At 46.6% G+C, this 23,050-nt stretch overlaps 3 protein-coding genes across 5 annotated transcripts in view; 1 reads left to right on the forward strand and 2 right to left on the reverse strand.

Annotated features, from left to right (window-relative positions):
- LOC104912127 (lysine-specific demethylase 5A-like) overlaps positions 1-367 on the reverse strand; it is a 12,876-nt gene extending 12,509 nt beyond the window's left edge. Inside the window, exon 1 of the mRNA XM_019611584.2 lies at positions 263-367. Coding sequence (XP_019467129.1) covers positions 263-367 — 105 coding nt within the window. The remainder of the gene's footprint in view (positions 1-262) is intronic.
- Positions 1-23,050, forward strand: part of LOC100542571 (zinc finger protein OZF-like) — a 1,148,434-nt gene that overhangs the window by 808,431 nt on the left and 316,953 nt on the right. The gene's annotated exons all lie outside the window — the stretch shown is intronic.
- LOC109365001 (sodium- and chloride-dependent GABA transporter 2-like) lies at positions 3,186-15,547 on the reverse strand. Of its 2 annotated transcripts, XM_019611592.2 has the most exons (7): positions 15,433-15,547; positions 13,806-14,018; positions 10,867-11,001; positions 9,627-9,767; positions 9,071-9,155; positions 6,311-6,443; positions 3,186-3,366 (listed from the first exon to the last, which is right to left on the reverse strand). In XM_019611592.2, exons 2-7 carry the CDS (start codon positions 14,011-14,013, stop codon positions 3,202-3,204), a joined length of 867 nt encoding a protein of 288 aa, XP_019467137.1. In that variant the 5' UTR covers positions 14,014-14,018; positions 15,433-15,547; the 3' UTR covers positions 3,186-3,201. The 2 variants fall into 2 exon arrangements, with proteins under 2 accessions (XP_019467137.1, XP_031407999.1); XM_031552139.1 differs by lacking the exon at positions 15,433-15,547 and having other exon boundaries at positions 13,806-14,655.

Below are 23,050 nucleotides of genomic sequence, written 5' to 3' on the forward strand. Positions count from 1 at the left end.
AAAAAAAAAACAGGCTCTGGCTCATCCCCAAAACACAGCTGTTTTACCCTCCTCCCCAAGGTGATGGGGAGGGATGAGGGATGCTCCTGGACTCCAGGCTGTACGATTCTGCCTAAAAACAAACATGCTGCCTTCAGAAAGGGGAAACGGGGCCAGCAACAGCATGACACGAGCACGTAAGGTCAAGCTAAAAGCTTGCTGGGGGAAAAAAAAACAAATAAGGGGAACAAATAATATTTAGCATGCCCATGGTTGCCTTCACCTCTTGCTGGGAAGCAGCAGCTCTCATTGGCGGCAGAGCAAGCAGCAGGAGGGACCCAAATTTGAAGGCTCTGATCCCATCCCCAGCATGGCTGCAGGGGCCCATGGCCAAGAAGTTCTCAGAGGCCACAGGGGAAGCAGCTCCTTATGGCAAGCTCTTCTTTGTACAAAGACTTTCTGAGGCTCAAGAGCTAAAGCACAAGCAGACACAAGACAGTGTGTTTTGGGGAAATTTGGGGGAAAAAAAAAGCGAGAGGTCTTGGACATGGTCTGAGAAGCACTTTCTGCTTATGAAGAGAGGGACATTCTCCAAGACTTCTAAATTTTACTCTCCTTTTCTCAGTCAATAGACCTAATAAGATTTAGCTAGAAATATTTGAGACTGATACCAGAGTGAAAAGAAACCACTGCATTTTTTCTCTTTCAAGCAAGACCTAATACATTGCTAGCACTTTCTGCATCAAGCCCATCAGCTATCCCCTCAACTCTGTCCATTACAATGGTGTCTGGTCATGGTTTGTACTGAGTGATAGAGAACCTACCAGTGCCAGAAAAAAGTTTCTCCAACAACAAACTGCCCACACTTAACCCTTCTTTTTAGTGTGAATTATTTCATTTCAGCTTCCTGCAAGTGGACCACTCTGCATCTCTCTCCATAATCACATCAGGAAATCCCAGAGTTATCTACTGAAATAAACAAGTCATAAAATTACCACAGAAAACATTGGGAAGGGTGGAGTGAGCAAGAGAGGAAGTGGTGAGCAATCCTGAGTTCCCCTATCTGTTAAAACACAGTCTGTACTGCGGAAAATATAGGAACCTTCTGGAGTTCAAAAAATGCAATCAAGGGGGGACAAAAAGAAACGAGCTCAGCAATTGACTAGTATGCTATTTTAAAAATACACAATATCAAACAAGAAACAAACAATGGGGTTGGTTTGGGGGAAATTTTTAGGTTTGTGGCCTACAGTTCAAAATGAATTCTCTCAGATGATTTTGCTGTTATCTGCTTCTACTTGAGCAGAACTGGATTTTATTATGCAAAACTTGCTCAGCAGTTTCACTGTATGTCTGATCTATTTTAATATCAAATATTTTGCATTTAACCTTTTAATTATAAACATTTTTATAGAATGGGAAAAGGAAGTTGCAGGAAGATTTAGGGAATTGCAGACTTTATGGCTGGAAGAGACCATCATGCCAGGACTTGGCCTGGATGATCCTTGTGGGTCTCTTCCAACTCAGGATATTCTATGATTAATCATCAGTCAGCTCTCATGCACAGGATTTCTGGTTCTGTCCAAGGTCGTTGAGCAGGTGAAAAGCAGTGATTTCCACACAGACACTTAATCACATCTTGGCTGCTTCTCCCCTGGTAGAATCTGCTAAATAATTCATCCCTTCTTTTCACATATGTTTTCATATACTTTTAAGCAGTTATCCTTTTGTCTCCTTGTATATTGTTTTCCCTTTATCTAAACCTCCTCCTTATTACAAGGCTCAGATTGAAGAGGTTATTATATTTTTTTTCAAATTTCCAGCATCCCTTCCTAGGCACTGCAGAACTTTGCATTTTTCCAGGCAGCGCTGGACTGCAGGTAAGCAATCACAGCCTTGTCCTGTGAGCACAAGTCGATTGTCATCAACTTGGCTGGTAGAACATTTGCTGTCCCTGCATGGCAGCAGGGGCACACTGTGCACATGCAAGGCTTGGGGCACTAGCTCTTACCTTTCCTATCCAATAGAAGAAAAATGAAGAAAATGCAAGACTTGCTACCCAGTTTGGTGAGACCCTTGTGAGCACAAGGCTTTGCAGAAGCAAGGGAGCACACTTGGAAAATGGCAGAAGGATCTCACATCGCATCAGCACACACAGAGCTGCACACAGTATGACCACAGACCTGTCCTCACTCTCTTGAGAGTTTTAGAAAACCCCCTCCAACCTCTCTGCACGTCACAGGGAGGCAGGGTCGTCCTGCCCACTTCCTCCCTGCAGCTGAGAGAGCATGAGAGAAGCCAGCAGTGCAAAACAAAGCCTTTCAGCCACTGCTTGGGCACACAAATGAGAGCAACTTCCAGAATGCTGGACAGGATCTCTGAGCACTTCACATGACGAAAACCAGATCTCCTTCAGCTGCAGACTGGAAGCCCTAAGTTAAATCTGCTGAACCAGAGCCACACCACGCTGGTGGCACTGGCAAATTCAGAGCCCCCAGCAGCCCTAGCACATTGTCACCACACTCCACTGACCCTTGCTCCTTGCATCAGGCAGAGATGCCCACACTTGCAAAATTAACAGCAGAATCAACACTAGGGCTAGAGCAGAAAGAGTTAATGGGGTTACAAAGGGTTTTGCTGGCCTATTTTCCAAGCAGGCACCCTTTAATCTCCTTTGGAAACACCTTCACACAAAGGCTGGTACAGCAGCTCAGCTGGAGCCAGGATTTAATGTGGAAGAACTTGTCCCAAAGAGATTAACAACAGCAGTCAGGCACAGACTGTCCGTCCAGGCAGGCAGGAATTTCTCAATAAGAACTGGGGGGAGAGAAGGACAGCCAGGTCCTAGGGTGCATCAAATCATCATCATTCTCTCCTTCCTCCTCCTCCTCCTCACCCCTGCAACCCCAGACACTACAGAGCCCCTGAGCACAGTGGTATCCCCAAGATATGACAGGTTCAGTTGACATTGCTCTCTCTGAGGGGGTTAAACCCACCGATGGCTTCTGTCACCTGTGTTCTTGCTCCCAGGCAGCTCAGACCCACCTCAGATGAGAAAATACAGGAAGGGCACAGGGGAAGGCCAAGGGCCATTCATATCATAGTCCTGCTTTGTACCCAGTGTAGGTAAAGAGGAGACAAATAGAAGGAATTGGAAGAAAGATAGTATGGAAAGAAAAAAGAAGGAAAGAAGATAGCCACAGCCATCCAGGCAAGCACAATTCACCCATTCATTTTTTTCACCGGTCTTACCTGAGGATCCCCGAGTCGACTGAGGTCTGGGTAAAGGTAGAAGAGGATTCCCTGGGATGCCCCAGGCAGGGAGACTCCTCGGATCAGCAGGACTACCAGCATGAGGTACGGGAACGTGGCTGTGAAGTACACCACCTGGAAGTGGAACATGGGAACAGACATGAGCACTCCAAGCACCTTGCTTTAGCCTACACTGAGAAAAAATGCATTTTTTTTATATGTGCCCAGGAACTGCGTGGCGTGGCACAGCATGTTTGGAGCCAGAGAAAATCTCGCTAGTCCTAGGAGTGAACCGGAGTGAGAGTCGGGCTGTCACAAGAACAACTCCACCAAAGACAGCAGTAATACGTGTCTGCATCAGCAGAGGGGCTATGCATCCCCATCTCGGTTGCTAATTGCTGTAGTGTGCTACAATACCACGTTATGCTTTGTGCTTCTGAACTGTCAAACTAGCCGAGGTCTGATGCAGCCTCCCCAGCAGTTCAAGTAGCATCATTAATGCCTTTGAGTTTCTCCTGCACATTCAAGACTTACTGATCACCTTTAAAACAGTTGCTCAGTTTGTTGTATCACACTGGGCCAGTAAAGAAATGTTGCTCCTTCAGGTTTTTCCTGTGTGGACGTGCTGATCAGCACACTTCAACTTAATGCTACCTTACAGCTCTTTTCTCAGCTTCAGCAGTTACGCACTGAAGAACTAAAGAACTTCTCTAGAGGAACCACAATATGTGATGCTGTGAAATCATCTGTTTCTCCCACCTGCCCATCCATCCAGAACGAGCTGTTTCAAAATCCCCCTAAAGCACACCATTCCCTGATGGCAGGGACAGGCTGTCACTGCTACAGCAGCTTCTGCAGCAGAGGAAGTACTGCCAGCAGCAAGAGAATGATTTCCCTGGGCAACACAATCACCTTCTCTCCTCCCTGGATAATTCCTGTGAGACAAGCAGCGATTCAAATAGATTTTTTCTGGATCCATCCTGATGATATACTTTATTTGAACAAAACGACATCCAAAGAACCTGACACTGCTCTAAGTTGAGATGCACATTTTGGTGATTCAGTCTTGCTATGTAGAAGGACAGAAGGATTTGAGTGATGTCCTATCCTTGAAAAACAAACTCTTCAATTATCACCTCTGCCTGCAGCCCCAAGTTCTCTATGCATTTAATACACCTTGCTCTATATATCACAGCGGTCTGGGGTAATGTCACAGAGATTAGTGAAAAACATCTCCCTGCTGGGGCTCATGATTGCCTGAGATGTCTGTGCAAGCAGCTCCATCCTTGTCTGTCTGAATCTGCATCCTAGATGTTGAAGGAACCCGGGGACAGCACTCTTCAACACTGGCAAATGCCATCATTCATTTCAATCTCAAGGTTTCAAGAAGGCTCTGATTTAGAGCTCCTCAGTGACAGTTAATCAAATCTATGTGTCCTGTGAGTTTAACAGTCATCTCTGTACTTACCACAGAACCAAATTATTGCTTCAGGATATGACAGGATGAAAGTCTAATATTTCTCAGCTCATGAAATCAAAATATTTGAAACAGAAATCTTAAAAATAACCCTAAAAATTGCCTTTCAACCTTGGTGCATTTTCTTCCAGGATGGCAGGTTGCGTACTTTCAGATGGATCTCTAAATAACATCAGTTTTAGGAGCTCAGAATACAATCTGCTTGTTCTCTTGTAAATGGTTCAGATTCTGGACTTGGTAATGTTCAGTGTGCCTGTGAGAGCTCACATGTTGAACTTTTCACTCAACAGTCACTTACATCTGCACTGAGACCAACGGCCTGGATTTGAAGCATGTTTTCTTGAATGGAGAGTTCCAAACTTCTATCTAACAACATGAACATCTGGATCTAATGATATATTACTCAATGCTTGGCTCAAAACCAATCTTTTTATTTCTTGGGCATTGTTAGCTCTAGCTCCATCACTAGGAACCTTGCCGGGACCAGTGTGATCGTTCTGTCACATGCTGGTCAACAACATCCAACATCCAGGGTTTATTTGAACCTGATCCACATGCCTCGGCAAAGTGATTCCATCTGTGACAACCTCCTGCATCTGCGAGAGCTCCCTGGGGACAGGCAATCTCTGCATCTGAGGATGCAAACTGCTGCAAAACTGTTCCGTGTAGGACAAATTCAGTTCAAGGGCTGGTAAACCAATGCCCCATGTATCTCTACTGAAAGATTTCTGTTTTCAAGGGGATAAGATCTCACCATTGCTAGTCCTTTTTGCTAAGAATCACTTGCATTTAGCACTGAACTTGGATCTGAAATAGATTGGATTTGTTCTCAGCACTTCCCACACTATGTTTGCTGTACTTTCGTATCATATTTGCTGTTATTATACTGCTTCTGCTTTCTTTTACCAGGCCACTACAGAGAGCAGTTGCTCTTTTCTTCTAATTTTACTCCATGGAAACCAGGAAATATTGTCTCTGCAAGCTGCTTTGCCTTCATGTTTCACAGTTCCGGACTATCCTGGAAGCAGGAGGAACTGATAACATCCATGCCGTCAACTTGATGGAAATGGATGCAGCTACAATTTACAACCCACCACATTGAGGAGACACCGTCTAGATAACATTCTGAACAATTTCGCTTCCATCTGTTTTTGCTGCCTCCAGACCGGGAATGGGTCAGGAGGCAGAAGTAGAAACAAAGGAATTGTGTCAGTGCTGCAACAGAGAGAGGAGGTAGGGGTGGGGCAGCTCAGGATGGAGCTGGATAGTCACACCAATCTGCCTCAGAAAAATTCAGAGAAATACCTCTGTGATAACCAGCGTGGCTAAAAAAGGAAATCTTATACATGGGGAATGCAAGCATCTATAGGAAGAGCTAGGACCAACAAGAAAGACAAAAAGAAGATCCCCGTGATGCTGAGGCAGAGAAAGCTTTAAGTACATGAGCGTTTACTATCTAATGAATTTGAAAATATCCAGCAGGGGCACAAACTGTTCATGCTGTGGCAGGAGGGAAGGGAACTTGCAGCCACCTCTTGCACACAAAGATAGCAATGTCTCCTGGACCTGCACTTGGAGGCTCAATGTGAGCCTAGAACTCACCTTTCCTGTGGACTTGACCCCTTTCCAGATGCAAAAGTAGCAGATGATCCACGCCAGCAGCAAACACAGGGCCAGCTCCCAGCGCAGGCTGCCCAGGTGCTGGATGCCATCAGAAATCTTCAGAACTCTCCTCCTGTAGAGGGAGAAGAAAACAGCACCCAAGTGTCTCCAGTGTTGGCCACCAGTGTTCCCAACACACCTCTCACTACGTCTCCAGAGCACCTACAACAACCCAACAACTTTGAGGAGAAAGGATGTTCTACAGACAAGACCCAGCTCTGAGCTGCAAGCTGCAGAGGTGTCAAACTGTAGCCCACTGCTAGAATTAGACTACTGGACCTGTACTACCAGCCTGGAGGTTCACATATGGATTCTACACTTGCTCTCAAGCTGGCTTTGGGCCAAGACATTTCTTTTCCTTTCCCACTCCAACCTTTAGTGTATCTTCTCCCTCTTGCACTTATCAGCTTATAAGGCCAAGGTCTTACAGTCTCACCCTTGCCTTAAAGCAGCTTTTTGAGCTATGGGTGTGGTAGGTCTTCCTCACCATTTACAGAAGCAAGAACTCTTTCTCCTCCTTCTGCCTTCTATGCTGCACTGATGGATTCACTGATTCACTCAGTGAAACGCTGTCCCAAACCCCAGTCCTGAGATGAGCAGAGAAGGACGTGCTACCTTAGAGCCCCAGCAGCAATGTGTACAGCATGCTCACAAACCCACCCTGTTGCAATTATCCCCAAATAAAGGTTGCATTCCTGGAGAACCACAGCCTGAGATGGATTGAGAGGATAAAAGGAGTTCACAGGAAATCAGGCTGTTCCTCTGAATATTCTATTTTCATCTTGCTTTCTTTCCTGCTTCTAGGGGCATGGACTCTGTAACCAGTGAGGGGAGAGTAACCAGTTAGTGTGTAACTAACAGGGCACTGTACCGCAGCCAGGAACGGCCACAGCAGTGTGTCTTCACCCCAGTGGCAGGTCAGTGCTTCCCTAGAAAACTCCTGCCTCCTGCACCCTTTCCCCAACACTACACTGGAAATTTCCAGTCCTGTGTGCTTACTTCTCAGTAACACAGGGATGCTCACAGTGGTGAAGTGAGTATCAGCTTTTCCAGCAGCCAGCCTCAGGAAGATTAATCTAAGTTCATAACAGCATCTAACTGCCTGCAAGCAGTTTAAAGAAAAAAAGTAAAAGGGAACTGTAGGAGAAGAGGAAAATACCAACTACGGAAGGAATAAATGCCATAAGCTTATTAGCAGCAATGTATGCATTCAGTGTCTTCCAGCCTGTAATGATCTCTCTGCTCACAGGCAGATGCAAGTGAAGTGCTTCGCCCAGTGGATGCTCTAGGGACATGATGTGCTCTGTGCTGGTGGTACATGGCAGTGAGGGCAGAGGCCTCTACCATCCACTGTTCACCAGGGTAATCTGTGGTGGCAGCAGGGCTTGCCTTCTCAGTCTTTCAGCAAGGACTTGGTGCTGGTCTGTGTCCATCATCAGAGATCACAGCCAGCAGGTCTAAGCCTTCACGCCAGAAATAAAGGAACTCTGTACTTTCGAGTAACTAGTGCATGGGGAAACAAGGGAAGGAGACCATGAAAATGAGGGCACAGATTTTACCAGGCTGTGAGCTGAACTAGGTACTTTGTTCTCATTTTGGTGAGCTTCTCCCCTCGGAACGGCTTGCATATTAGCCACTCCGAAATAAAAATGTCTAATATCTAATATTCATTATCTACTATTTAGTAAAAACATCACCAGCATGGATTCCTTTAGTAATTCAAAAGGCTTTAAGGTTTCCTCCTCAACAGCTGACCGTGCTAAAGCTTGTAAAACATGCAGACAAAGACCCACCACAGTGATGCTGCAGAGTGGATCACCACAGATCTCACCCCGCTTCCAGCTGCAATCTTAGGACCCATATCCTGAGCATGGACACAGCCACCAGGCAAGTCAAGGGCTGCAACCTATATATAAATCCTGTACAAAGCACATGGTTATGGCTCTCATTTCCTGAGGCAGTGACTCTAATTTTAATGAGGTTTGTACCCTTGGTAAGTCTGATCCATGGTTTGGAGATAGGGAACATACAGCCAATTCTCCTGCTTTGCAGGAGAAAACAACTGTGTAAGGAAGTTCATGGGTGGCAGTGAAGAGAAGCAGCACAAATAGAGAAAGGGGAGAGCAACAGTAGAGGAATAAAGGAGAAGAGGAAAGATCAAGAATCAGAGGAAGCAAAGCAACAGCGAGGCAAGGTCTTGCACAGAGTCAGCTGGCCTTCATTGAAGTCAGTGAGAGGAAGAAGCTGAAACAGTCCAGGGGTATGTGAATACAGTGTAAGACTTACATGTCCATCGCACTAGTTTTATTGCCCTCCTTATAAGTTTTAATGAAAAATATTTAAAAAAAATGTTTTCTTATTTATATATATTAGCAAGATTATATTTTTTATATGCAACCCAAGACAATTCCTCTTCACTCAGTGCATCCCAGACAAATCAAAAGGCTGGACACCACTTGACAAGTCCACTGGCACTGAGACACAGCAGCGCAGCTCTGGACGAACACCACAGGCTCAGTGATGCCATCCTTGACTGACTGCGCTGTCCCCAAGAGCCTTTGCCCTGATCTGACCAGCTTGCTCACTGTGACCTCTTCTGACCAGCGTGGTTTAATAGGAAGTACCTCCACAGGTTGGTTCATTGCCCAGGGATTTGCTTGTCTTGGAAGAAAGAGGGATACCAGCCTATCCTTTACTTACTCCCAGAACTCGATGACTGGGGAGGTGGCATTTTCACTGGTCACATTTAGGGTTGAATTCGCCCTCTGGAACTCCATGCAGTTCCCTGTAGGAGAAGCCCAGGGAGGGAAGGAGTGTGAGTCATAGTGGCTGGAGTACTGCAGGATCAGAAAAAATGCTCCTTTTCTATCCACAGTGTCAGTACTCATTAGTATTGACTCAGAGACAAATTTTGAGTAGTCCCAAAGACGCACCAAAGGAGATCCCTCCAGGTCAAGGCTGGCAAGAAATTTGGGACAATCAAGAAGATGGCATTTAATTTTTCCTTCCAGCAGGCACAGTGAGCAGTCCCAACCAGCACTGGCTCTGTGGCTAACACACAACAGGATAATGGGATTTTTCATCACTGCCAAAGAGGAAGATAGCCTCAGTGGCTGCAGCTCCTTTCCCAAAGCACCAGCAGCGCAATCACTGGGGGCTCCCCACACCTACAAGCCCCATTGTGACTCAGTTTTGGGTTTCATGGGTTCAGCATGGGCATACCTCTTCCTGGAGCCAAAGGGTCCTCCACACCTACCTGTGTTCCATTCATGATCGCAGCTGCCCCAGGGAAGGTCAATGGTGAACGAACTGAAGAGATAGAACAAGGCCCAGGCCAAGACAATGATGTAGTAGAAGTTCAGGAGCACAACGATGACCTGTGAGGCATAACCAATTCCTGCAGAAAGGAGGCCCCAGGTGAACCACATATTGAGAGATGGGACCAGGCTTCACCAAAGGATCAGTGCCTTTCCATTTGATAGCCCCCACAGTGCTGCATCCTTGCCCCACATCTTGACTGTGCTGCTGGATCTGCACCAACAAGTCAGCCACTCATGCCATCATCTCCTTCCCACATCCCACCATCTGTGCAGGTACACAACCCGCACCAGCAGATGGACTTGGAGGGCAGTCATTTTGGGATGAATGTGCTCTTAGGGCCTCAGACCTACTAAAAATGCAGCCTTACAGGGAGCTGACGTTCTAGGTATCAGGTGTTGCCTGGCCAGCCATGCAGGGAGCTGAACCTGCCCAGCATCTCCAGGCCTTGGGCAGTCCACATGAAGCACTCTGTGGGGTCCAGACTCGAGGCAGAAGGAAGGGCCAGGAGTCTGGACAGGGAATAGACAGATTGTGGCAAGAAAACCACCCAGAGGGACAGAAACACATGACAGTGCTCCAGCTGCTGAATAATACCTCTTCTACCAACATTCAGTTTCCCTTCTTTTTCTCATCCTCATTCCTTCTATACTGTTTGGGAAGTTTTTGTGTTAACATGCAACTTCCCTGATAGGTGCCAGAGCAGCATCTAAAAGATTTGGTATGTAGGATAGAAGGAACTGTTAAGACCTGAGAGATCACAGGAAGTGACTTGAAACTGGATAATCATGCTGAAATAGTGCAAGAAGTGGCTCTGACAGTTAATGATTTATTAAGGCAGTTGACACCTTTCACCACAAAGATTTTAAGCCCTCCACAAACTTGGGAAAATGACTTAGCACTGGTTTACAGGGACAGCAGTATATTTTAAATAAGTTCCTTTTAACCGCCGGGTGCATTTTCGTCATTAGATCTTGGAGATCATTTTTATTGGGTGCAAATCTTCTTCTGTCCAGAGATCTGGACATGAAGAAGGAATCCGGGATGCAATGTAAGAACAGGAACTCTTTTGTGAGAAGGCGTAATTTTGGAAAGGTTTGGGATCTGCAGGTGTGGTCAGAGGATGAGCGCAGTACCCTCCCATAGGTCCCTAGACCCCCCACTCTCAACCCACTCACCTTCAAAAAGGGGACAGATCCTCCTCCAGGCCGTCACACCTCCTTGGCTGGTGTACTGTCCCAGTGCCGTCTCCAGGAAGAAGACAGGGATGCCACAGGTGAAGAGGAAGATGAGGTAAGGGATGAAAAAAGCACCTGACAGATTCAAGCAGCACAGAGGAGAAATAAGCTCCATCACGTGGCTGGGTTTGGCTCATCGGTAAGCATCAATACAGGTTACGGTCTGACCTACTGCAGAGGTGCTTTGCAGAAAAGGACCTGGGTGTTCTGGTGGACAACAGGCTGGCCACAAGCCAGCAGTGTGCCCTTGTGGCCAAGAAGGCCAATGGCATCCTGGGATGCATTAAAAAGAGCATAGCCAGCAGGTCAAAGGAGATTGTCCTCCTCTCTACTCTGCCCTGGTGAGGCCACATTTAGACTACAGTGCCCAGTTCTAGGCTCCCAGTCCAAAAAAGACAGGGATCTCCTAGAAGGAGTCCGGTGAAAAGCTACAAAGATGAGTAAAGGGCCTGGAGTATCTCCCATATGAGGAAAGGCTGAGTAACCTGCATCTGTTCAGCCTGGGGAAGACTGAGGGGGAATCTCATGAATGTTTATAATATCTAAGGGGAGGCAGGAGGCAAATTAATGAGGCCAGGCTCTTCTCAGTGGTGGATAGGACAAGGAGCAATGGCCTAAAACTTGAACATAGGAAGTTCCACACAAACATGGGGAAGAACTTCTTTATGGTAACGGTGATGGTGCACTGGAACAGGTTGCCCAGAGAGGCTGTGGAGTCTCTTTCTATGGAGATACTCAAGACCCATCTGGATGCCTACTTTGCGATCAAATGTAGGGAACCTGCTTCAGCAAGGGGTTTGGACTCAATAATCTCTTGAGGTCTATTCCAACGCCTGCAATTCTGTGATCTTCAGCCTGGCCCTGAGAAAGTCCCACTGAGATACCACCTGGGGACAGCATGAGAAGGATTTATGCTGAGGAGGGTAGGAAGAGCTTGGAAAAAGAGATTTTCCTCAAGTACTATTGCTCAGAGCGATTTGATTGCCTGAGAAACTTAGTACTGGGAAAGAAGATAAGAAAGGAAAGTCTCTAGGCCTTTGTGTGTGTGTGTGTGTGTGTGCAGAAAACAGGTCTCAGTAGTTGCATATAAATAAAAGAGAATATCCTGCCATAAAATCATTACGGTTTTTGAACAAGTTGTCAGTCGCTTTTACACTGATCATTCTGACTGTCTGTGGATAAAAGCACCAAAAAACTGAGGATACATGCAGAGTAATACCTCCACCCAGCCTGGGTTTGCTAATCAAAAGAACATGCAAAGGGAAATGAAGTATTACAGAAATGTATATCCCTCTCACCAGCAGCCAGGGCTGCCCTACGGTCAAGACCTGCCACGAAACCAGGCAGAGAAGAACAAAACCCATCAGGTGTTTGGTTACCCCAGGCTGGTGTTAATTGCAGTAACAGCTTTCATCCTGCAGAGCCTGAAGGACGGTCCCACAAGCTGCTCAAGAGCCCAGCTTCATTGATGACCTATTGAGGAGACTCAAGCCCTGCCTTCCCCTTGTGTAGTCCTCTTTCATGCCAGACAGATGCTAACTGGCTCTCAGGTCAAGCTGACAGGAGTTCAGAAGGAATAACAATCCTCGGACACAAGCAAACCGAAAACTCAAGAGATTTCATTAAGAAGCTTAGCCAGCATGTATGAGTGGGGAGAGGGAAGGGGCTTGGGGTTCAGCCAGAAGTCCCACCTCACACTCAGTCCAATGGGTTACAGGGCCACAATGGGATGAGGTGCAACACTGCAGCACGGACCCACTGCCTGGCAGATGTGGGACGCTGCATCCCGATCCCTTCCCTGCAGCATCAGGACTGCACACCAGATAGGCTGCCCCAGTATTTCCCAATCGGCCAGACTTGCCTGCCATGGAGGGCCTGACGATAGGGAAATAACTTTTTTTTTCCTGTTTACATTTTTTTTCTGCCACTGCACAGAACTTAAATATGGCATTGCTAAATACGTAAGAGTCTTTCTTTGTCGTGTGGACATACCCCTCAAGAAAGACAAAGTGACAGGATAAAGGCCCTCGTTTCTAATTAAGCACCTGAGAAGCAAGTGCCTGGACCAGGCTTCCCCAAGGAGCAGAGAACAAAACCTCTGGCAGCTTTTAAATCCCACTACACTCTGAGGGACTTGGTGCCTATAGCAGGCACCAGGTCCTGCTGTCATGCAGTGAGGGGAGCAGGCACTGCTCTCACACAGCCCCACGGGAAGGGGAGAAAGAACAGCCCTCCCTTTCAACAGAGAATAACATTCCCAAGCTCATGGTGAAAAGGAACAAGCACCAAGCAAAGCACAGCGTGAAAGTAGCTAAACAGCAGCTAATCCTCTTTTGTGCCCTTGGGAGGAAAGCAGTTTAGCGGGGCCCATGAGATTGCCCCCAGCTAACGCCAGGGGATTTCAGCCCTGGCTCCCCAGTGCCCACCAACTCCCTGCCAAGTGCTGCATCCCCTCACCTCTGCCCTTCCAGAGAGCCCAATTAACAACTAATCACCAAACTGAGAGAGAAGCTCCCTCCCTACATACCACCAAATCCAACTTGAGAGTTGCTTTGGGCTTTCATGTTTTAAATAAGGTTTTCTCCTCTAAAAGGCTGCCTTAATTTAAAAGCAGGCACAAAATTCTGAACAAGTGCAGCCTGAGGGAGGCCAGGGGTCATTGCTGAGCTGCGAGACTGTGTAGCATCCATGTACCAGGTGACAGCCACGTTCCTTCTGACCCTTAAGCACACTGGTCTGTGCCTCATCACCCTGCAATGCAGCCCCTGGATTGAGTCTTATGGCTCAGGCACTTCTGCGCGGCTGCTGCCAGTGATGAGCAAGGCTCAACACAGGTATCATGGTGGGAATGTGGTGAAGCTGGCTGGGGCTGCACTCACCTCCACCGTTCTTGTAGCAGAGGTAGGGGAAGCGCCAGACATTTCCCAGGCCGATGATCTCCCCAGCCACAGACAGGACATATTCCAGCTTGTTGTTCCACTGCCCTCGCTCCAGAGTCTCATCCTCCTCTTCTTTCTCCTTCTCCATGCTGGGTTGTGCAGGCACCGTTTCACCATTACTAACAGCGCCAGGGACACTGTAATCCATCCCACCTTCAGAAAGAGTTTCCTTTGTTATGTTCAAAACAAGCTGTGCAATAAGGCCAAAATTTGGGCTATGGAGGGCAAGAGAGGGGAGAGATGCACAAACACCTGCGTGCCAAACCCTTACTTGTTCCTTATAATGATTCCTGCTAGAAGAAAGGTGCCAAGAGCATATGTGAGCTTTGCCTGTGCAAGCCATTATTAGTTTCATCATTTTTAATCAACCCATCTGAAAACATTCCTGCTTCTGGAAGCCCATCTGTCTGCAGGATCTCCCACAGCAGCAGAGACTGAGAAACAGAGCTGGGGCTGAAGGGGGGTGAGAGTAGGATTAGAAACTTAATGAGAGGTCTTGTACGGGTTTCTTGTCACCTCTGTTGCCATTTACTAAGGTCTGGCTTCACAGACCATGTAGTGAAAGCCAGAAAGCACAGAAAATACTTAGATGTAGAAAGAGGACAAAATGAAATTAGAGTTTTTGCTTTCAGTGGTGGCAGCTGGTAAGAGTGATTTACTAGATGTGACATAAGAGTAATTTGATTTTGAGGATGGTGCTATCCTTCCGTGTGCTGAAAAAAGAAAAACTACAAATGCCACAGCCTCCCCAAGGCTCTACCTATTCTCTGAGGAGGCTTTGGCAGTGACTCTGCAGCCACCAGATTTTTTTACTCAGAGGGCACTGAGGCCCTTGCACAGCTACCCAGAGAAGCTGTGGATGCCCCATCCCTGGAGGCACTCAGGGCCAGGTTGGATGGGGCCCTGGGCAGCCTGAGCTGCTGGGTGGCAGCCCTGCTCAAGGCAGAAGGATTGAAGCCTGGTGGACTTTGAGGTCCATTCCAAACCAAAACATTCTAAGATTCTATAATTTAGGAGGCTGGAGGTGTTTGAGCCTGTTCCTCGTGGCCATGATGCCCTCCTGGCTACAGAGCCCTGCAGGGCAAAGGCTGAGGGCAGTTGTTCGCACCAAATCCTGGTACTGAAGTTGGGATTGCTGAAGACCCTTGCACCACAGAGGACATCTTCTTCCACTAGGTTTGCCGCAGGCTCTCAGCAGCCCTTCCAGCCTCAGCGTAGTGCAGGAAATTTTGGCCATCCATTCACACTGTCACCGGGAGAGCAGGAAAAGGCACTGGCAGTAAATGACACTCTTCACCCGGGGAGGGAAAAAAAAACAGGCAAGGCAGCACTTTGACCCTCTCCCTCCCTCCCTCCCTACCCTGCCCTGCACAGCCCCCTATAAAGCACTTGGGGAGGCACAGAGGAGTGAGGAGCCCTCCCAGGAGTTTGACAGCAGCTGCTAGAAGGATCGGAGGAACCGTCAGTAGAACAGTCAGAGTTAGAAAATGATTAAACGAGCAGAACGCGAGGTGACCTCTCATCCACACGAGACACAGGTGGGCATGGGGTGCAGGCATGGGTTTACCTGGAGGATGGCACTGTCGGAGCACTAGCAGGCAGGAGAGGTGAAGGCAGGACTGAAAGGTGCTGGCGATTTAAAGCGTGGAAAGAAAAAATTCAGCCGTGGTGTAATCCTAGACTTCGCCCAACCCACATTCCTTCCCCCACCCCCCAGGGCCGGACAAAAACCTACACATGACTGATTTCATGGCCAGTGCAAAGGGGCTCTTTCCCCCTGCCTGCCTGTGAGAAGCTCTTGCTGGTGCCGTTAGTCTCTTGCAGCACTCCTGGCCAAGGACTTCTTGGCTCCAGTGCAGTTGCACTTGGTGGTGCCGCTGCCCATCATTGGCCTTGGAATTGCAGGAAAAAGCATGACCCAAAATGACAAGCCTAGCCGAGGTAAGAGCTGAATCTTGGCTGAATGGGAATTTCATTCCATGGGGTCTGCAGGGAATGTGGACATGGGGCAGCCTCCAAGCCACACATCACCACATGAGCTGCAATCAAGCACAACTATGAAAACCAGCCCTGGAGCCCCACAAGGCTGCAGCACCAGCAGTCAAGGCACTGGAAGGAGGTCCTCATACTGCTGCAGGTCATTATCTGAAGGCATCAGGTCCGTGCTTGGAGACCACAAATAAGGTACACAGAACTGGATATTATTCACAGTAGGCATGTTACAGCTGTGATGGTGCAAGGATGTAAATGAGGCAAGGCTTTAAAAATACTTATTGCATCTGCTGGTGAATATCTGGGGCAGGAGAAAAAATCATGCTTTTAGGTATAGAGCTAGACCTGCAAAGCAGTGGCAGAGTTTGAACTGTAGTTAGGCAGCTCACAGAGTTACTAGAGAAAGAAGAGGAAGAAAACTTTGGAGCAACACCACACTAATCAATCAATAGATCTGCATCCACACTGCTAGACTTCCCACAGGAGAAACAGGGAAAGAGAATCATAGAATCGTAGAATAGTTTGAGTTGGAAGGGAGTCTTAAAATGCCATCTGGTCCAACTCCCCTGCAGTGAACAGGGACACCCACAGGTAGATCAGGTTGCTCAGAGCCCCGTCCAGCTTGACCTTGGGTGTCACCAGGGATCGGGCATCCATCACCTCTCTGGGCAACCTGCTCCAGTGCCTCACTACCTTAATGGATTCCTTTATAGGAATCTGGAGCAGGAATGGATTCAGCCAAAAGGTGACCATGTACACTACAACCCTTTGTCACGAGAAGAGAGGTCTAGGAAATAAGAGAGTGGCATCGTCCTTTGCACTTCATAGTGCAGTAACTAATGGCACTGGATAAAATACTCCAATTTAAAAAAAAAATACTTTCTTCATACATACTGCATAATTTATTACATGTGATATCCATGGCCATTGCCATGGAGTATTGTTCAGAGTGTGACCAGGTCAATTCACACAGGATTCTGCTGCTGCAGGGCTTTAACAGATGCCCAAATAAAAGAGCCATCTCTTCAAGCTGGAGATTGCTGGAAACCAGGGAAAATGTTGCACTGGGGAATTCTGCTGGAGCGTGAGGATGGGAAAATGTTCTTGAAGGTAAACCATCTGAGAGTCAATGACATAGTAAAATAGTGAAGGTAAGGCAACAGTGATAAAAATAAAGAAAGCAAAGCCAAATAGTTCCTTGCCTTGTGTAATGGATCCTTGTAGGCAGAGAGGAGATTGAACAAGAAAATGTTTAGATAGATTCTCAAAACTGTGGCGTGCATCAGCATCACTGCAGAAATGTCCCTGGATAACTATGATAACTACAGTGCACCAGTAACAATATTCTTATCAACCATTTAAACAGAAGACAAACTAATGGGCAGGAACTAATGGACTACGATAGGAAACAGTGTAATCAATAACAAACTATTCAGCTTCTGCCTGGACAGATAAGACTGTGCTGAACGCAACAATAAGTTTAAAATGAAAACAAATCTTCAGTGTAAACATAAGCAACAAGGAGAAATATTAAACCTACAAATACAAAAGAAAACTGTAAAATCCTGAGCAAAGCGTGTTTAAAATAGAACATCTCTTTCAGTGTCTTCTGGGGAGAAAAAGGGAAAAGTCAGCATGGTTTTGAGAGATACTCCTTGAGAGATCAGAGAGCTTAAAAAAAATAATTTGATCTTTTTACTGAAGATGAGAAGAGGGCCAACACACATCACAAAGAATCAGTGAAGAAAAAGATGAGCTGAATACACATTTTTAAAATTGCAGAAGGAAAGGAAACTGGGAGGGATGTTAATCAACCCATCAGAGGCAATGAAAATCCAAAGGGAAAAAATGCACGTGATGAAATCAGTCTGGATGCCTAAGATTATGCATCCATATGGATATCTAAGCCAAACTGGAAGAACAAGGACGAGCAGAAGCAAACACTTGGGAAATAGATCTGCTAGAAACAAATAAGAGATACGGAATGAAGTGAACCTTGAGGATAAATATATGAACCAGCCAAGATGAGGTGAGTGCTTTTCTGCTGGGTCATATGCTGCTGGGTTGTTTCACTGTCCACGCTTCAGCAATGCCTCCCCTGGGGTGCTGAGGAACACTGGGGCAAGAGCAGGTCGGTCTTCTCCTCCATGCTTTTTCAGGAGGCTGATGACAGGGCAAAAGGGAGATGGTTGCTCCTCCTAACCTATCCAGGGACTTGCAGGAGAGCAGCCAGGGCCTGGCCACTGCACAGCTCCGGTGTCCCAAGGAGCAGAGAGCATTGCTGGATCCTTGCTGGATTGTGGCTCCATATGTGAGCTGAGCACACAGAGCTTTTCCACCTCCCACCTCAGTCCCCCCACCGTGTGTGACAGTGTCTTCCCGCCCCAGCACTGTGTAATCTCGCAAGCCACCTCCCTGCTTCCAGGAACACAATTTGCCGTTAGACTATCTGGGAACCAAAGGCCAGAGCAAATGCAATGCCTTTTCTCCATCTGATAACCACCAGCCTAGCAGCCTTTTCAAACTGAAAACATTATTAAGCTTAAGTGGAAACGGCAGTACAGAAAGCACAATTCTCACAAATATGCGCAGGAAGGGGATATATAGGTGCTGATACTGCAGAGAAAGAACCCAAAATAAGCACAAAGGATTGATCCCTGGCTTGAGCCACCAGGTTCAAAGAAAGGCACTTTTATTTCAAAATGGCAGTGGCAGAAACGAAAAGTCATGGCAAGAGCCTGCAGGTTCCATAGCAAGTGAAAATGCTCCCATGGGCAGGTTCCCACAAGCACAGTTGCCCCAGAGGATACAAGTTGCCAGACAACTGCCCAAACAGAGGTGGTCCCAAAGCAAGGAAATCTGCATCCACGCTGGACAGCTGTGGGGTAGCAGAGGCTTCGCGTTGGAGGTGTTAGATAGGCCGGCCTGAGAACAGCCTGCTCTGCTAGCGGAAGATAAAGGGACAGAGCTGGGGAACTGCCCCACAGCCCACAGCATTCAGGAAATAGTAGAGATGCTCAGCACATGAACTGACAAAGCTAGCCATTCCCTCTCCCTCTGTGCAGGGTTTTTTCTGCTCAGGTTTCAGAACTGTCCCAATTTATGGACAAAAAGGTTGGACATGAGGAAAAATTTCTTCTCAGAAAGAGTGGTGATGCTTTGAAACAGACTGCCCAGGGAGGTGATGGAGTCACAACTGCTGGAGATGTCCAAGAAACCTGTCACATGGCACTGAGGGACGTGGTTAGTAGGCACGGGCTGACAGTTGGATGATCTTGATGGTCTTTCCAACCTTGAAAATTCTATGAAAAATTAAACCATTTAAAGGCTTTCTGCAAGACAACACAATTATACAAGCTACTTAGATGCCTGTAACATCCTATGTATCATAAGCAATAGCTGAATGGCAAACAAAGACTCCCAAGGCTGGAGACTTCATTCATTTTGGCATCTCCCACTTCCTCTCTCCAGCAGCCATTACAAGCTCTCAGTGCTCCTGCTGCACCTTGCCAGAGGCTGAGCAGCCCGAGCAGAGCAACTGCAGGAGCAGAGCCTCAGGGATGCGGCAGGAATCATGACCCTTCTGAAGCCCAGCCATCTACTTCCTGGTGTGAAAATGGGTAGCCTGCATGTAAAAGATAAATCCACCCTTTGGCTGTTGGCTGCCAAAGAGCTAATTAGAGCATGTTTTCATATCAAAACCATATGCCAAAGGATATCACAATTTCAGACAAATGATAGCAGTACTGCTCAAGTGGCCCAGAAGTGAGATAGAAAAGTCCAGCAGATTTATTTGCAGTATAGAGTATAGAGAAGGACCGGGGTATTGCTCTGGGGATAACGGGCTTCTCCTGTTCTCTCTGCACCTGACTGCTCTGTGGTGAAGGTTATAAAGCTGACACAGGCTGCAGTGAGAATGCAGTCATAGCTATTCAGAGGGCTGAGATTTTATGAATCCCCCTGCTCTCCGTCTGCATGGAAGAGGGATGCTCTGGGGCTGAAAGGGAAAGCTTCACTCAGAGGTGAGATAGGGTTGCACCTGCTTAAACAATTCCTTTGAAGAACACCTGTGATCTGCTTTTATATAGTCAAGGTTAGGGCAATACTCAGAGAGCATCTGTTCATAATTATTTATATAAAAAAAGTAAAAGGGTTTTCTTCAATTCAAGAGGTCAGTGGGGCTGGTAACTAGGAGCCCTAGAGGGGTTAGAGACGAGACTTTCCCCACTGGTAAGGGAGAAGATGTGGGGAGTTGCATAAAGGGCCTGCAAAGGGAATGCAGCCCTATGTCCTCACCTTACTTTGAATTTCCCATGGTAATGGGAAGGCCTAAGGGAAGAAGCTGCAACTGGAATCTGACCTGCCAACTTCCTAAAACTGCCTTTCACTCAGCAAGAAAAAAAAAGTCTCAGTTTCAAGTTGGGAATTTTTCTATTACTGTGTAATCTCTTGCATTATTTGCTATTTACTTACTTTCGTGCATTCTGTCATTTTTTAACAGCATCAAATCTTGAAATGTGAGGTCTATACAGGCCAAGCCTGAGGAAATCAGATCTCCTGCCTTCAGTTCCTTGCATCTGCATGGACATCCAGAAACTGCACTTGATTGCACATTTACTTTCCAGTCCACCCTTACCCTTCTAACATATAGCATGCAAAAATTCTGGAGATACTAAGGTACCACACACTCAGTGTGGGGTTCCCCAGAAGGAGGCTGGAGTGCCTCCAGAGAGTTCCACTTCTTTACCAGAGACTCTCCGGCACTGGTGTGCATCCATTTTCTCTCACAATAATGCATCCGGGCAAAGATAAGGCACATATCTCCTGCCTCTCTCCTGTATAAAAGACTATCAGAAAATCTGGCAAGGAGATAATGGGTCAAAATGTTACCAATACACTGATAATGCCTAGATGTTAATCTTTACTGTATTTTGCTCTGATAATGCCATTGCAGATGTGGAAGAGTGAGTTAAGTATATTTCCATTTCTATAAAGGGAAAAGTTAAATTACCAGTTGTCAGAATTGCTACCCATCTCACATCTCCTCAAAATTTGAGCTGTTTCTCCAATTCATGTTGCCCAGAGAGGCTGTGGTGCCCCATCCCTGGAGGTGCTCAGGGCCAGGTTGAATGGGGCCCTGGGCAGCCTGAGCTGCTGGATGGCAGCCCTGCCCACACCGGGGGGTTGGAGCTGGTTGGCTTTGGGATCCCTTCCAACTCAACCTATTTTGTGATTCACCATTTGGATTTGTGAAAGTTCCACAGCTATTATCATAAAAAAGCAGTAACAGCAGTAGCAAACATCCTGTTCTTCTGGGGAGCCTGGCAGGAGACTGAGTTGCTGTAAGATGGTACGGACCTCATCAAGTGGGAAGCTGATACAGCGGTTTGATCTGCTGGCACATCCACAAGGCACTACAAGCAGATGCTGCGCTGGCCAAAACAATCCAGCTTTCTCAGGTCCTGCGTTCTGAGGAGGTTCTGCTCTCCTTAGATACCCCTACCCACAGCAGTTACTCAGACACTCAACTTTAAAGGACTTTTCCTTTTTTGGGGGGAGTTGTGACTGCCAAAAATTGGCCTTTGAAAAGGCTCCAACTTAGACACAATGCCCCATCTATGATTAAAACTTCACTGCAGCAAGGCTTTTGTTTTGAAGCTATTCAGAGTGTGTCTCCTCACAAATATTTCCAGGTTTTAATAAAGCCTTGCTATTTTCAATGCTTTTACCTTGCAACTTAACATTCATTTGAGCCTTATGTAATGAGATGTCTTGGTACAACGGTCTAAATCTCCTGCTGTGCAGTTTCCAGCTGTCCTACACATTTATCACTCCTCTAAAGCCAACGTGGCTAGAATTTTGATAAGGGCTGAATTTATTGCATCTCCCTGCTGACTATTGGCGCTCCAAGCAGAGTTCCTGTTTGGTCCAGGCAAGCTGACCAAACACATTCTTAGTGATTGCAGCTGGGCAGGATTTGAAGGAGTTCCCTGCTTTCCATTTTCATCGAAGGGGAGAAAACCTCAAACCCCGCTTTTAGCAAGACCGTAGTTCTCAGAGAGAGCAATGAAGAAACTTCACACGTTTGAAAAACTTTTCATTTCCAGAGTACAAAAATGACCAATGATGTATAGTGTTTCTCTCAGCCAGTCACTGTCTTCAAAAAACAGGCATAGCCTACTTATTATGAGAGCGAGGTATGTCTGGTAGGCAACTGATGAAAAATCCAAATACTTTTTGCTTTACTTTGCTATAAAGGTGTTTATTCCAATCACAGTTGTTAGAACAACACAAAATAAAGGTGACAGCTATCCTTGTGCAGCTGCCTAGTAAGCAGCCTACTGGTGAATGAACAAAGCTGTAGGCTCTCTCATTTCTACTAGTGCAAAGATTAGCTGCCCTCCTTCATTCTCATTCATATTATGCCTTTCTTTTAGTGTAATGAGCTGCATGGAAAAGGGCTATTCATCAGTAACACTGACCTCAACTCAGCCAGCCCAGAACTTTCTCTAGATGTACGGGACTGATACAACTGCTTATTAGCTCATGGAGTATAGGTGTGAGCAGCACTCAAAACAGCTCAGTTCTGCCATTTAAAGTTCTTCATGCATCTTACAAACTGCAATTCGTGTAGTTTCTTTTTTTTTTTCTTCTAATCTTACATGCCACAATGATGAATGCAGCCAAGGAAATGTCTGTACAGAGGATCATTTTCCTAATGGATTTTGATGAACTCTTCTGCCATCATGTTCATATTCAATGAAGAATAGGAAACGAGATGTGGATGCAGGGCAGCCAACTTCACCCTGATCCCTGAATAGATTGTGGAACGAATTCTCCTTGAAGTCACATTCAGGGCCATGAAAGATACGATTATCACTGACAACGTTAGCCCAATCTGGTTGCCTTTTGTGAAGGGTTGGGCAAGGGAAGAGCAGTGGGTGTTTACCCTGTCTTACAACAACAACAAAAAAAAACGTGGAGTGGATGGAAATCCAACAAAATGGATGGAAAACCGTGTGCACTGCTGTGACTAGCAATCAACAGTTTGAAGTCTGTAAGACAGTCAGCTGGGAATGGAGTACCTCCAGGGTTGGTAGGGAAAGCAACATTGTTTTATGTCTTACTCACCTGGTTTGATGGGATACACTGTGCCCTCAGCAACCTGGTAGATAACACCAAACTGAATAATG

This window comes from Meleagris gallopavo, chromosome 1 (genome assembly GCF_000146605.3).
Source record: "Meleagris gallopavo isolate NT-WF06-2002-E0010 breed Aviagen turkey brand Nicholas breeding stock chromosome 1, Turkey_5.1, whole genome shotgun sequence".
In the NCBI taxonomy this organism is placed as follows: Eukaryota; Metazoa; Chordata; class Aves; order Galliformes; family Phasianidae; genus Meleagris; species Meleagris gallopavo.